The sequence below is a fragment of the Scatophagus argus genome, chromosome 2 (assembly GCF_020382885.2).
Source record: "Scatophagus argus isolate fScaArg1 chromosome 2, fScaArg1.pri, whole genome shotgun sequence".
Lineage (NCBI taxonomy): Eukaryota > Metazoa > Chordata > Actinopteri > Scatophagidae > Scatophagus > Scatophagus argus.
In genome coordinates, this window is record NC_058494.1 from 19,504,308 (window position 1) to 19,517,270 (window position 12,963).

At 38.7% G+C, this 12,963-nt stretch overlaps 1 protein-coding gene across 2 annotated transcripts in view; it reads left to right on the forward strand.

Moving 5' to 3' along the window:
• The window catches only part of coro2aa (coronin 2Aa), a 37,252-nt gene extending 24,347 nt beyond the window's left edge, over positions 1 to 12,905 (forward strand). For both annotated transcript variants that reach the window (XM_046416348.1, XM_046416357.1), the window contains exons 4-12: positions 616 to 765; positions 1,872 to 2,051; positions 2,919 to 3,035; positions 4,530 to 4,634; positions 4,732 to 4,828; positions 6,546 to 6,658; positions 6,780 to 6,870; positions 7,501 to 7,760; positions 8,476 to 12,905. In XM_046416348.1, the coding sequence (XP_046272304.1) occupies positions 616 to 765; positions 1,872 to 2,051; positions 2,919 to 3,035; positions 4,530 to 4,634; positions 4,732 to 4,828; positions 6,546 to 6,658; positions 6,780 to 6,870; positions 7,501 to 7,760; positions 8,476 to 8,613 (1,251 nt within the window). In that variant the 3' untranslated portion in view covers positions 8,614 to 12,905. The remainder of the gene's footprint in view (positions 1 to 615; positions 766 to 1,871; positions 2,052 to 2,918; positions 3,036 to 4,529; positions 4,635 to 4,731; positions 4,829 to 6,545; positions 6,659 to 6,779; positions 6,871 to 7,500; positions 7,761 to 8,475) is intronic.
• Positions 12,906 to 12,963: the final 58 nt, after the last annotated feature.

Below are 12,963 nucleotides of genomic sequence, written 5' to 3' on the forward strand. Positions count from 1 at the left end.
CCTCAGCTCTGACCAGGCTGAGAGCCTCAGATCTGTTCACAGAAAGCGAAAGGAAGACTCGGCAGGTTTTGCCTCCTCTTCAGACTATTTTTACAACGTGTGTCCCGTGGCTGTGTTATCTATTTTCAGTTGACCTTGGATTAATTTCTTTATTTGATATTTTACATATTGATTTTATGTCATTAGTTTATTGCTCATGCGTATTTGTAAAAGCAGGATTTTACAGTTGCAGTTGATTGGAGTGGCACTGATTTTTAATTCATTTTTACGTGTTTTTGTGGTTAGGTTTGCAAAAATTATGAAAATAGTGATAAATATTGTCACACAAATGTTTTTTGCATGAAAAATGAGTTATTGTGATGGTCAAAGTAGCTGCAGTTTAATCTTCTGTAAATCAAATAGTCTGTTAATCATTTTAGCTGTACATTTTTGTATATTTTGCATGCAAAATCTTAAAATGGTAAAACAACTCAAGTACTTAGTAAAAAAGTATATGTTCCTCTTAATCTTAGTAGACGTATAAATATACTGTAATAAACAAGTAATTGAATTTGCACTTAAGTACAGTAAATTTACTTGGTTCCATTCGACCGCTGTCCTTGTGTGTGTCTTCAGGTGAAAGTGTGGGAAATCCCTCCTCATGGTGTGCTGAAGAACCTCACAGTATCGTGGAAGGAACTTCAGGGTCACAGCCGCAGAGTGGGCCTCATTGAGTGGCACCCGACTGCTAACAACATCCTGTTCAGTACGGCCTACGACTACCAGGTAACACTAACACACACACTCACGCACGCTAATCCTAACACAGCCACAGAGAAAAACTACAAGCTTATGTCTTAGGGTCTGCTGTAAAATATGCATAGAAGCTATTACGTATTATCATCATGAAGCAGCCGAGGAGGTCACAACTATTTGTAGCTGCATATTTCTGTTAAATTTATATTTAATTTTTTTTTCTCAAGCGCTGTTTTTTCATTCTTCACACAACAGCTTCCATCCTTTGTCATAAACTACAACTAATTGTAGCACTGTGAAGCCTTTGAGGAAGGATTGTCCCAAAGTGTTTGCTATTATCACTGTTTGGATGATGCATCTGTTTATGGCAGCAGTGTCACCCCACCTCACTGTTGTGACCTTCACTTCCAATTACTCTGCATCATGCACACCCTGCTTTTAGTATAGATAACAAGGTTAAGTCAGAACAAATAACAGACTTAAACCACTTTTACATCTAAACAACAAACAAACAAAAAAAAAATCGTTGTTCCTCCTGTTTAGGATGTTACTGTATCATTCAGCAAGCTAACTGGCTACTCAGTCAGCTGGGCTAAGAGTGAGTTCATGCCTCTGGTGGACAGGATGGACTTAACTCCCTCTCCAACCTAAAGAATGACTTTACAAAAAATCCCAAACTTTTATTTAAACTCAGCTTTGTTGATATTGTCACCAAACTAAAACTAAACATAGGGAAGTGGTGGCTCCTGCCCCATCTATGCTGGTGCATATCAGCGCTAGCTTGATGGTGTCTCTTCTCAGGTTTAGGTTTTTATTTCCAAATCTGCCGGTCTTCACCCTTCTTTCAAAAGAAAAAAAATGGATTCCACGGTCTTTGGTTTTCTTTGGGGATATAAAGCTCATCGCATATTAAAAGTGTGTCTAAATAAAGCTAAAACTATTATTGGGCAGCCAGTGCTTGGAGTTTGGTGTATTAGTGATTGGGATTCAGAGGTGAGACATCACTGAAGCATCCTCCCCTGTGGTTAAACATTGAAACTACAGGTGTAACAAGGCCCTTCATCTGTTTAGACATTTCTATAAGTCATAACCGTAGCCATAACATTATTTGTGTGTGTGCGCCTTGACATCTGCAGGTGATGATCTGGAACCTGGACTGTCCAGAGCAGGTGATAAAGAATCCTGTGCGGACAATCACCCACCACACAGACGTCGTCCTCTCCATGTCTTTCAACACAGACGGCAGCCTGTTTGCCACCACCTGCAAGGACAGGAAGGTCCGACTAATGGAGCCACGCTCGGGAAACCTGCTGCAGGTGATGCTTTGTGTGCGGTGTGTGTGTGTGTGTGTTTAGAAAACTGCTCTTATTTTGAAAGGCAGTCAGTGCAGTATGTACCAGTTAATCTAATGCATCACTGTAAAGAAAATGTGCGCTTAGGACTATTAAACAGAAATTGGTCAGTATTATATAAGATATTAAAATGGGTGAATGGGATCAATTTTTAAAACAAAATCTGTCTTTAAAACTTTGTAGCACAAACAGATGAATCATTTATTATTCTTTAGATTAGTTTCATGAACCTCTTTACAATCAGCAACTCATTTGCATTCATTTGTTCTCAAATCTTCTATTAAGTAAAACCTTTTTGGAGGTGCGCTCTTTCCAAAAGAAGCTAATTTTCTTAAAAACTTAACCGATCAATGTCTTTGTTGGTGCTGAAAGCAAACACACAGCTTTTGGACCTAAAATCTGCGAGAAAATCACTTAAACTAACCTTTTGAAAAATCTAAATATTTCTCAGTAAGACATGAAAAGCACAAACCTTAGCTGTAGTGAACCATACAGCTAATTTAGTGGGAAGTGGGAGCTCCCTGCTCCTTCTTGGTCCAGGTGCTCATGCAGCACCACACAGCCAAAACTGACACCTCTGCTCTGAGCAGGCCCACAGCATAACTCCAAAGACCTCTGGGTCACCAGCCAGTGACTCACACTCTTTACATTAGTCTGCTCTCATGTTTACATGAGCATATAACATTATACCACAGTGATGGAATATTGAGCTGTTATTGACAGTAAATTAGTCTATGCCTTTCATATCTCTTACAGAATTCACACTGTGTGTACCAAATGTTCAGTATGTTCGATGCTTTGTTTAATGTGTGCTGTATTGTATGTTTGCAGGAAGGCAGCTGCAAGACGCACAAAGTCAGCAAGGTCCTCATCCTGGGTAACATGAAGATGCTCCTCACCACGGGCACTTCACGTTGGAACGACCGACAGATCACTTTGTGGGATCAGGTGAGAGCAGCAGCAGAGCAGCTGACAGCGTGAGAATCATGTTGTGACACGATGATGGGAAGTCAAAGGCCTGATTACTGTCTTTCTGGGGTGCTTTCATCAACACTTCACATTTCTTAAGCAGGGAATGGAGCTGGATCAGGTGTTGGTACGTGAAAGTTCTGTCATGTGACGTCACATACGATCACGTTGTCTCGTGATGACACCTGAACCAGCTTCATTCACTGATGAAGACCATAAGATCACTCTGAAAAAGCTGTGCAGTTTGGATCATTTTGTCACATTTGTCGTTTCGCTGATCAACAACTATTTTGTCGTAGCTACTTAATGTTTTTCTATTGTGGGAGAGGATGTCTCACAAAAAAGAAAAGAAACACTGACACTCCCTGCCATCTTGTGCCATAAAAAATATTGTAAATTCAAATTATTTGTTGTCCCTTGAAGTTTACTCTTTTCTTCCAGTAATTCGCAGTCAATACACATTATATTTACATTCATTAATTACTGAATATGTTTTCTGCTCAACTGATGATGATTTTCATTAATCTGACAAGTGTTTGAAATCAATCTGTTTCTTATTTTGTCAATAAAATGTCAGATAATTGGGAAAAATGCCCATTATAATTTCACTGCAGCTGAGGGTGATGTTGTTTAGCAACAGCTAATAGTGACATACAGAGATGCCTTGGCTCCAGATGCCTGTGTATACAATCTGTACGGTACAAGAAGCTAAAGATACCAAAAAACAAGAATAAATACCAGATAAGCACAATCCCAAAAATAGAGAATTAACAATAATACAGAATAATACTGGGCAGAATATTTCAGCAGTGGAGGGGGTTATGAGTCATTTAAAGCCTGTGAGCATTAGAGTGTCAGGATTAAAAACAAAGAAAAACAAACAAAAAAAATAGCTGAATATTGAAATAAATAAAAGTAGAAAATATTAAGATAAAAACTGAGATGAATGTTGGACCTGATTAACTGCAGGAAGCTGTGTTCAGCAACTCATTGGTTCATCTGGTTTTGCTCCAGTCAGTCAAATACTTGAACTGTAGAAAAAGAAAATAACAAGCTTCTTTTTATCCTCATGTGTGACCTCATGAGATGCTCCTCCACTCAGTGTGAAGTGGACCCTTGCTCACACACAACTCTACCATCTAGTGGACAGATTGGTGGACAAGTTAAACCACCTGACAGCCTATCAGGAAAAAAATCCCTGTGACCCTGTTAAAGTAGGGCCAGAGCTATTCTCTGATCAATAACAACTGTTAACCTGTAATGATAGCCTGATGGCCTGTGTGGCAGGCTGCTGTGTTTTGACCTGTGCGATGTGTATCCTGGGTGGAAGATTATGGTCAGCGGACGGATTAGAGATTTGAGTGTTCGGTGTTTTTCAATTCAGTCCTGTAGAGTGCTTCTTGTGTGTAGGGATTTTTGGACATATCAATGGTGCTTAAGTGTTGTTTTTGATGTTTGTGTGCGTGTTTGTAGGACGATCTGTCTGTGCCTTTGTTACAAGAGAACCTGGATGGCTCGTCAGGAGTCCTTTTCCCTTTCTACGACCCTGACACACACATGCTTTATCTTGCAGGGAAGGTAGGTCTCTAAGAGCAAGAAGAAAGTTTCTCTACATTCATACGCAAAATACTTACTTACATGTTGTTGTTACAAAGACTTCTCTTGTCTCTGTCAGGGTGACGGAAATATAAGGTACTATGAGATCAGCTCGGAAAAACCGTATATCCATTACCTAACAGAGTACCGCTCGCACCTACCTCAGAAAGGATTGGGTAAGAAACACACACACGCCCTGGTGAAATCACAAAGGTCACCCACACACTGGCACTAAATGCTTTTTTTAACTCAAACTGCAGCATGCTGGACTTTTCATTTGAGTTACATTATATAGACAAAAGTACTGGGACACACTTATAATTGAATTCGTGTGTGGTATGGGCCTGTTATTCAGGGGTTGTGCTCGCCCCCTTACATCCAGTGAAGGGAAATCTTAATGCTTCAGCATACCAAGACATTTTGGACAAAGCTATGCTTCCAACTTTGTGGCAACAGTTTGGGGAAGGTCCTTTTCTATTCCAGCATGACTGTGCTACAGTGTACAAAGCAAAGTTGATAAAGACATGGTTGGATGAGTTTGGTGTGGAAGAACTTGACTGGCCCACACAGAGCCCTGACCTCAACCCCATCCAATACCTTTTCCACACTTGAAGTGGAACGGAGATTGTGAGCCAGACCTTTTTGGTCCAACATCAGTGTCTGACCTCACAAATGCTCTACTGCATGAATGGCCACAAATTCCCACAGAAACACTCCAAAATCTTGTGGAAAGCCTGAAAGCTGTTATAGCTGCAAAAGGGGGTACCAACTCCATGTTAACGTTTATGAATTTAGATTGCGAAAGTTCATGTTGGTGGGATGGTCAGGTGTCCCAATACTTGTGTCTATGTAGTTTACTTAAATGTGAAAACTCTGCTTGCCTTCTCACTGTGCTGACCCTCTCGCGCCTGTAAGCAAAGCTGCTGTGCAAATAAGCCTGCAATATTTGAATAGCCAAACCAGCTCTTGAAAGAACAAAGTCGTAGATCAAATGAAGTGACATGCAGCATGATGCTCGACATGTTGGAGATTTCAAACACAAGACACTAATATTGTTGGATAGAAGATTTTTAGAAACTAGTCAAAATTTTTTCCAATTTATTATTTATGGAACCTTCCAGCAGCAGCAGCAACTCTTGAGTTACAGAGATACAGCTGAGATGTAAAGCACCAACTGTTTCACTTGCAGGAAGCAAGCAAAATGTAGCACACTCACAGACTGCAATTAAAAGTTACATCAACATGTAATATAATAATGTATTGATAAAGTAGACTCATTTTAAGAAAGAACGTCCTGTTGAAAAATCAGAACTACAGAAACTTATGGTGTCTTGAGTCTTCAAAGCAGCCTGGCAGTCCAAAAATGTAATAAGAACTGGAGAAATCAATGTTTAAATTCATTGAAAGGGTCTATTGATGAAAAACAGACTATTCATTTGAATTTGAGCCGATGTTAAAAGAGTTAAAAAGTCTGAGGTTTCTGTACTGGTCTGAAGCTGTGCTCAGTATGGGTCTGGCTTTGCACCAGGTTGCCCTGCACTGGCATCTTTGATTTTTTTTCTTCCATTGCAATATGAACTGAATGTGCCCTTATTAAAGGGCTTTTTAAGTCTTCTTTTGCATGTTCCAGAATTGATAGCGTTGATTAGCATTAGCATTATACTTTTTCTTTCCAAACCACGATGAAATTGCAGTCCTTCTAACTCGCAGTTACGTTTTACTTTCTTCTAGCCCTCACTACCTTATCTCCATTGACCTTTAGTCGAAGGTGACAATACTTAACAAATATAACAAATGTTGTTTGTAGGTATAGTATAGCATAGTGGTACAAGACAAAAGAGGTGTTTCCTGTGTAACGGAGTAAAACTGTCTCTGTCTGCCTGTCTCCTTCAGGTGTGATGCCAAAGAGAGGCCTTGACGTGAGCTCCTGTGAGGTGTTCAGGTTCTACAAGCTGGTGACAATCAAGAGCATCATTGAGCCTCTCTCCATGATTGTACCGCGCAGGGTGAGAGTGCATGCATTCTCACAAACCTCAAAAAAAAACATTCATTTTTAGCTTAATACATTTCTGAGACTTGACTTACGGTGTATGCGTCCGCCTGAATGTGCTGTGCATCCGTTTCCAGTCGGAGTCGTACCAAGAAGACATTTATCCAATGACGGCTGGTAACAAGCCTGCTTTGACTGCAGAGGAGTGGCTCAGCGGCATCGATAAAGGTCAGAATTAATGTGTGTGTGTGTGTGTGTGACATTTGTGTTTACAGCTGTTCTCTCATTGCCCTTAGTGAAAGGCTGCTGGTGAACTAATCCAAACTAAATCACGATCAGGGTTTTTGTTTGCTGTTTATCTGACAAATGCATGCAAATTTAATGTAAAGATATGTAAAATGACTAAGTGATGTAAATTTTGTTTCACTATTATGCATTACATTTGTTTCACTATTATGCATTACATTTGTTTCACTATTATGCATTACATTAAACAAAACTCTTCCCATACGTTTAACAAAAACTTTTCAATTTTATTGGAATCATTGATTTAGACGAGAACATTTTTAACGATATGATCGGATCATCTTGATACTGAAATCAGTATATGATTGCCTAGTCATAACCACATGTATTACCTATATTCCTACATTAATTTCAATGTGTTGTTGTTTTTACCACAGTATAAGTATATTTTGCTTCAATATTTATAATATTAATAATCATTATCTAATCTATTAGTAGTTCCTTACCTTACAAGCAAAACTTCTTCATTTGAAGTAGATGAGTCATAGTGGGACTAATCCTAACTACTAACTGAACTGTTAGGTAGTTTGATTTCTAACCTTTGTCTTCCAGGCCCAGTGCTCATATCTCTGAAGCCTGGAAGTCAGATAGCAGAGTCGTATTCGGAGATGAACAAGGGGGTGGGAAACTCGCTGGACGCTCGCAGGTCTCAGAGCAGGCCGGGCTTGCTGCAGCTGGCGTACATTCAGGACCAACTGGGAACCAAAGACAGCAAGGAGGACAGCAGCCAAACAGTGGACGACAAGAGTCGGATACCCTTCAGCAACGGAGATGACCTCGCACTTTGCTCTCCTCCTCGAACAGAGAATGAGGTACAGAGTGACTTTGGGGGGTCGGTCATTCCTTGAGTTCATAATCTTCCGTTTGCGTTTTGATTTGCCATTTTCGGAATCTGACTTTATATATTTTTCACACGTAAGGAGAAAGCTTTGAAGACAATTTAATAGTTCTGTTTATTTACAGCCTATTTAATTACAGTGTATAGTGAAACTGATCTTTAGACTTTCCAAGTCCAACAGAAAAATTATATGTGACCTTCAATTAAATTTTTGTTTTATTGATGTTCTAATCCTGAAATTATATTCAGTTTTACTCCTAAAGAATTGATGCTGATATAAAACTTGTCTAACCACAAAATAAAATTAAAGGAAGGACTGCAAGAATTTAGGCTGACTAAAAATCAAATCAAATGGGGACATCACTTTTAATGGTTTTCATTAATATAATAAAGTTACGCTTTCAGCGGTGAATAAAAACTATGACAAAACATAACATAAATTGCATAGGAGTATTTTTGAGTCCTGAGTCTCGTCAGTCTGTGTACAGCCCAAACGTTCTCCACCAATCAGAAGGTTCAGGCAGCGGCTTGATAGACTGCTTTGGGAGACTTTTGTGACTAAATCAAAGTGAAGCTGAAAAGTAAGGGACGATGAGAAAAATAGGATACGATTCAAATAAATAGGATTCTGTGAAAACGTCTGTACTTCACCCTTGATATATTCCAACATATGTCTATTTCGTCCACAGCTGCTTATGAAGTTCCACAAGCAGCAGGAGGAAATCCGACGGTTGAGGGAGCTCCTCCAGCAGAGGGAGGTGCGCGTCAAACAGCTGGAGCTGGAGATTAAGAACATCAAAAACTCCCAGTCTCAGAGCTCACTTTAAGACCTTCCCCGACTTGGGGAGCCACCTTCACCTCCTCGTGGGAACACATGCATTACTGTACAATTTTGAACACCATCACACTCTTCTAAGGGTTTTGACTCACCTCTTATCCTTTAATGATCCCTTCATACTCACTGCACAGGGGTGATTTTAACCTCAACCGTGTGTTTTCTTTCAGCCCGTCGTGCACATGTCCTTTGTTCGTGTACACTGAAACACTGAGTCTTACCCAGCTGTAACGCGTTTTAAAACTCATTGCACCTGTTGACCTTTACAGTGTTTTTCTTTTGTATGCTTCACAGCTATGCAAGTATATTGTAATTTTTAGCTTTTTTTTATTCTCTTTGTGGATGAGAGATAAAAGGATGTTTGTGCCTATTTGGGCTGAATGATGTGGCTGCGTGTTGTTTGAAAGATATTGCAGGGTAGGCATAAACGTCCTGTGTGATTGTAAGATAATGCTAAATTTATTTTCTATGCCCCCCCCCACCATATTTAAACTACTGAAACTGGAGATGCCTGTGGTTTTTAATGTATGCGTGCTTGTAAGCAAATGATTTAAATGAATGAAAAATTTCTTTTCCCTCCCACTGTGTTCTTACATTCCATAGAGCTGCATTTGTTTTTTATTTTTTAAATGACTGGAAAATTGGTGAAAAATCAGTCCGTTTCACAGCAGCTTTTGTATAAGCCAACTCTGTAACTGATGCCATGTAGCAGTTCTGATCTTAATTTTTATATTTATCTTGAAAAATACAGTCAAAGAAGGTACTGTTTAATCAAGTACTTGAATTTGCGTTGTAATTTTTTGGGGAAATTGTGCAAAAAAAGAAAAGAAAAGAAAAGAAAAAAAAATCCTGCTTGGGTTTTCCTGATCTGGAGTAACTGTGAAGAAACATTTTAAAGCCGCTGTAGAGCTGGAGTCTCACTCCACTTGTGAGTTCGCTTGTGATCCACTAGTGTTCAGTTCTGACTGTGTTTCTCTTAATGAGGTTTCTTTTAATGTCTCTAAAAACCCGAAACATGACACCAGGGATACCATTTGTGTGTTAAGGCTGAAAGAGGGTCTGCTACTGTAGTAGATAGTAAAATGTGAACACCTCACAGCTCCAGTGATAACATAAGTTAGAGTGGGGAAATATGAAGAATATTAGGGGATGATGATAGAAATGTGCCTCCCATCAGAGATTTCATACCATGGCAGGTCTCCCTTTAGTATCTCATCTGTATGCTGAGGTATCAAGTTGCTTAACTGATTGATTAGCCAGTAATTTAATTTACTGACTTAGACACAACAAGTCTCATTCACGACTGCTATCTCCAAGCTCAAGAATAGTTGTTTTTTTTTTTTAATAAATAACACACTTTAAGCCAACAGGGTTGAGACGTCCAGTACAGAGTACAGATGAGTAGATCTTTTTTCTTATTTTCTTTTGTTTTTAGATTCCTGGTGTGATGCTGCTTCAGCCGTTAAAGAAACTTGATTTGGCTGGTGGAACAGGAGTGAGCTCTGATTGGGGACTGAATGTGATCATTTTACTTAAATGTGACAGGGACACAATCATTGTTTTATTTTTAAATGCTCAGCTGTGATGATACTAATTAAAAACAAAGACATATACTGCAAAATGTATACACGTTTACACTGAGCACTTGGTAAAGGCCATAAAAAGAAAGAAATGCGTTTTCCCTCAGGGATCTTCTGAACGGTGTTCATAGTTTTCACCTCGTGCAGTCAGACCAGTTTCTCGTTGCTTTCAGAATTTTTTTTTTTTTTTTTGGCATTTTTTTTCCCGACAAACTAGAAGAGAAACCATTTCCTTGTCTCTCAGCTCCATGTTGAGAGGAACAACGCTCTGATTGGCATGTAAATATGCATAGATATCACAGAACCGCTTGCACATATTCACCAACACATTATAGTTCTTGAACCTGAGATAACCAGTCAGATACAGTACAAAATACCATGCATGCCCGTATTTACAGTATGTAGTGGGAGGCACAAGCACAATAATGATTTTCTAGATTTGGCATACATCTCATGGCCACTTGTCAAAGATGTAATGCATGGAAACTGCCACACCAATCCTCACACACTGGCCTCAATACAACTGTGAACCTTTTGACCTCTGGCAGGACAGTTCTAGTACAGCTTCGTCTCTGGCTGACTTTTGTCCAGGAGCATAAATGCCCCCAGCCAATGATCACTGCTGTTGTTGGACAACTCTCAACACATTCCCACAATATGCTGCTGTTTTTTTGTTTTTGTTTTTTTACAGTCAGCAAGTGAACTTGCATAAGGGCTGATTTGACTGTTTGTTCACATCATAATAGTTTAACAGACAGATTGTACTTCCATTTAGCTTCCTTTTTCTCACAGGGATTTGCAGTTGATTTTTTTTTAAAAATTCCATTTGTATTTGTAGTTCATTAGTTCATCATTGTAGTTTCATTTGTAGTGCAAATGAAGATATTTGTTTATGTTTCTGCCAAATATTGCATTGGTTATTGGTCATTGGTTAGCTTAAGGTCATTGGTTAGCTTCAGTGCTTGATGCAGGTTGTACCACAAATACGTATTGCATATCTCTTAGTTAAGTGCAGCAGCTTCCATTTTTGAGCCCATTTCTTCAGCACTGTTTTATAGTTTTATGTTCTCCTCTTACTCAGTTTACTGTTGCCCTATTCAACCACCTGTGTGCCCGCATATGAAGCCACACTTCCTAAAACTGCAGTCATTTGCAGTTGAAATAATTAACATACAGCTAATGATCATTGAATGTTATTCCATCACCCATCTTCATAATAAGTGCATTTCATCAGATATGATTTTTATTTTATTTATAAAACATTTATTTCATAATACCACATTTTATTTTATGATGTCACTGTTCATGGCGTGACTTGCATCTTTCAGTCAATGAATAAACAAAATATAGTTGCTGATAATTCAACTAACCTCACTGTTCCAGCTCAAATGTCATGTTTGGTCAGTCTGTTGGAGTTTGATTAATATATCTCTGAGATTAATAAATGCAGTCCAACAGCTGTATGTGGGTTTAATCAGGCAACAAGTGGGTGGACTGCAGGTGGACTTCACAGGACTTGGTTTCACAAATGCTTGACAGTTTCACAAAAAAGAGACAGACTTCTTTTAGGCTGAAAAGGTTAGCACCCCCTCCCCATCTCCCTCAGACTAACTCAGAGCTGAGATCTGTGTTTCCATGGAAACCATCACGGACACAAACATATTGTCATAAAGCTTTTTCCCGTGCTCTGCCTGTTTGATTTTTTTTTCCTTGAATATTTCTTTCCGTGCATCTTACCGTGTGTGTGTGGCTTCGTTTTATTCTGAGTCCTTGCAGCTGTTTTTTAACTGCCATTTTTATTTTTTATTTTTTTTTCCAGAGGGCAAACATTTTCTGTTGGAAGAGCAGTAAGGGCAGCTGAGTGGTTTTGGCGCAGTCGCCGTTTGGTCCGCCATGTTTTTTAGTTGAGAAGAAAGTCTGAATTTACCTAGAATTCAGATGCAGACGTGATATTTTAACCTCTGCAGCATCGATTTTTGAGTTGACCAGTCTCATTTTGAGTTCTCGGCTACATTTAAGTGCATTACTAAATTGCTCGAATATCCCTTTAAATTCGTGAATGCTTGAATTTGATTCAATATTTGCAGTTTATGTGAAATGACACTGTTTCAAAACTGTGGTGTGACACTGAGACAACAACAACAAAAATACTTCACTGCCAAGTAGAGCAACAACCCACTCAGATGTTTGGAAATTTGTGGTGTACCATCTTGTGTCAATCAGTGGTCTGCTTGCACTTCTATAAACAGTATAATTTCAATATACATGAATTAGCATGAATTGTTAACAGTAAGCAATTTGCAGTAAGTAAGAAAGGTTGTCTATGTAAATCTTTTTCTTAAGTCATTTTGTTGCACTGTTATGAATGTGGCAAATACAAAGTGCTCAGAAAAAATTAGAGGCCTGTCTGTATTAAAACATGGACATATCTTACATTGCACTGGAGCAATAATGTCGCTGCAGAGATCTGTGGCTTTCACCATCCAAACATGTCTGATTTCATAAAACATTTCATTAAAGGGTTGTCGATGGGTTCATATTAGTCTCACTTTGTGTAATGCGATTATTATGTTGTCATCAAAGTCTGTTAAATGCATTTCGTTAAAAAAATACTGTAAAAGGTTATCCATTTTTTTAAAAATGTTGTTTTTAAAATGTATATATATATATATATTCATCACATAAAACATGTTATGAAATTAGATTTTTCTGGGAAATCCATGTCTCTTCTGTAATAGAAAGCAGTAAATCAACATAAAAAA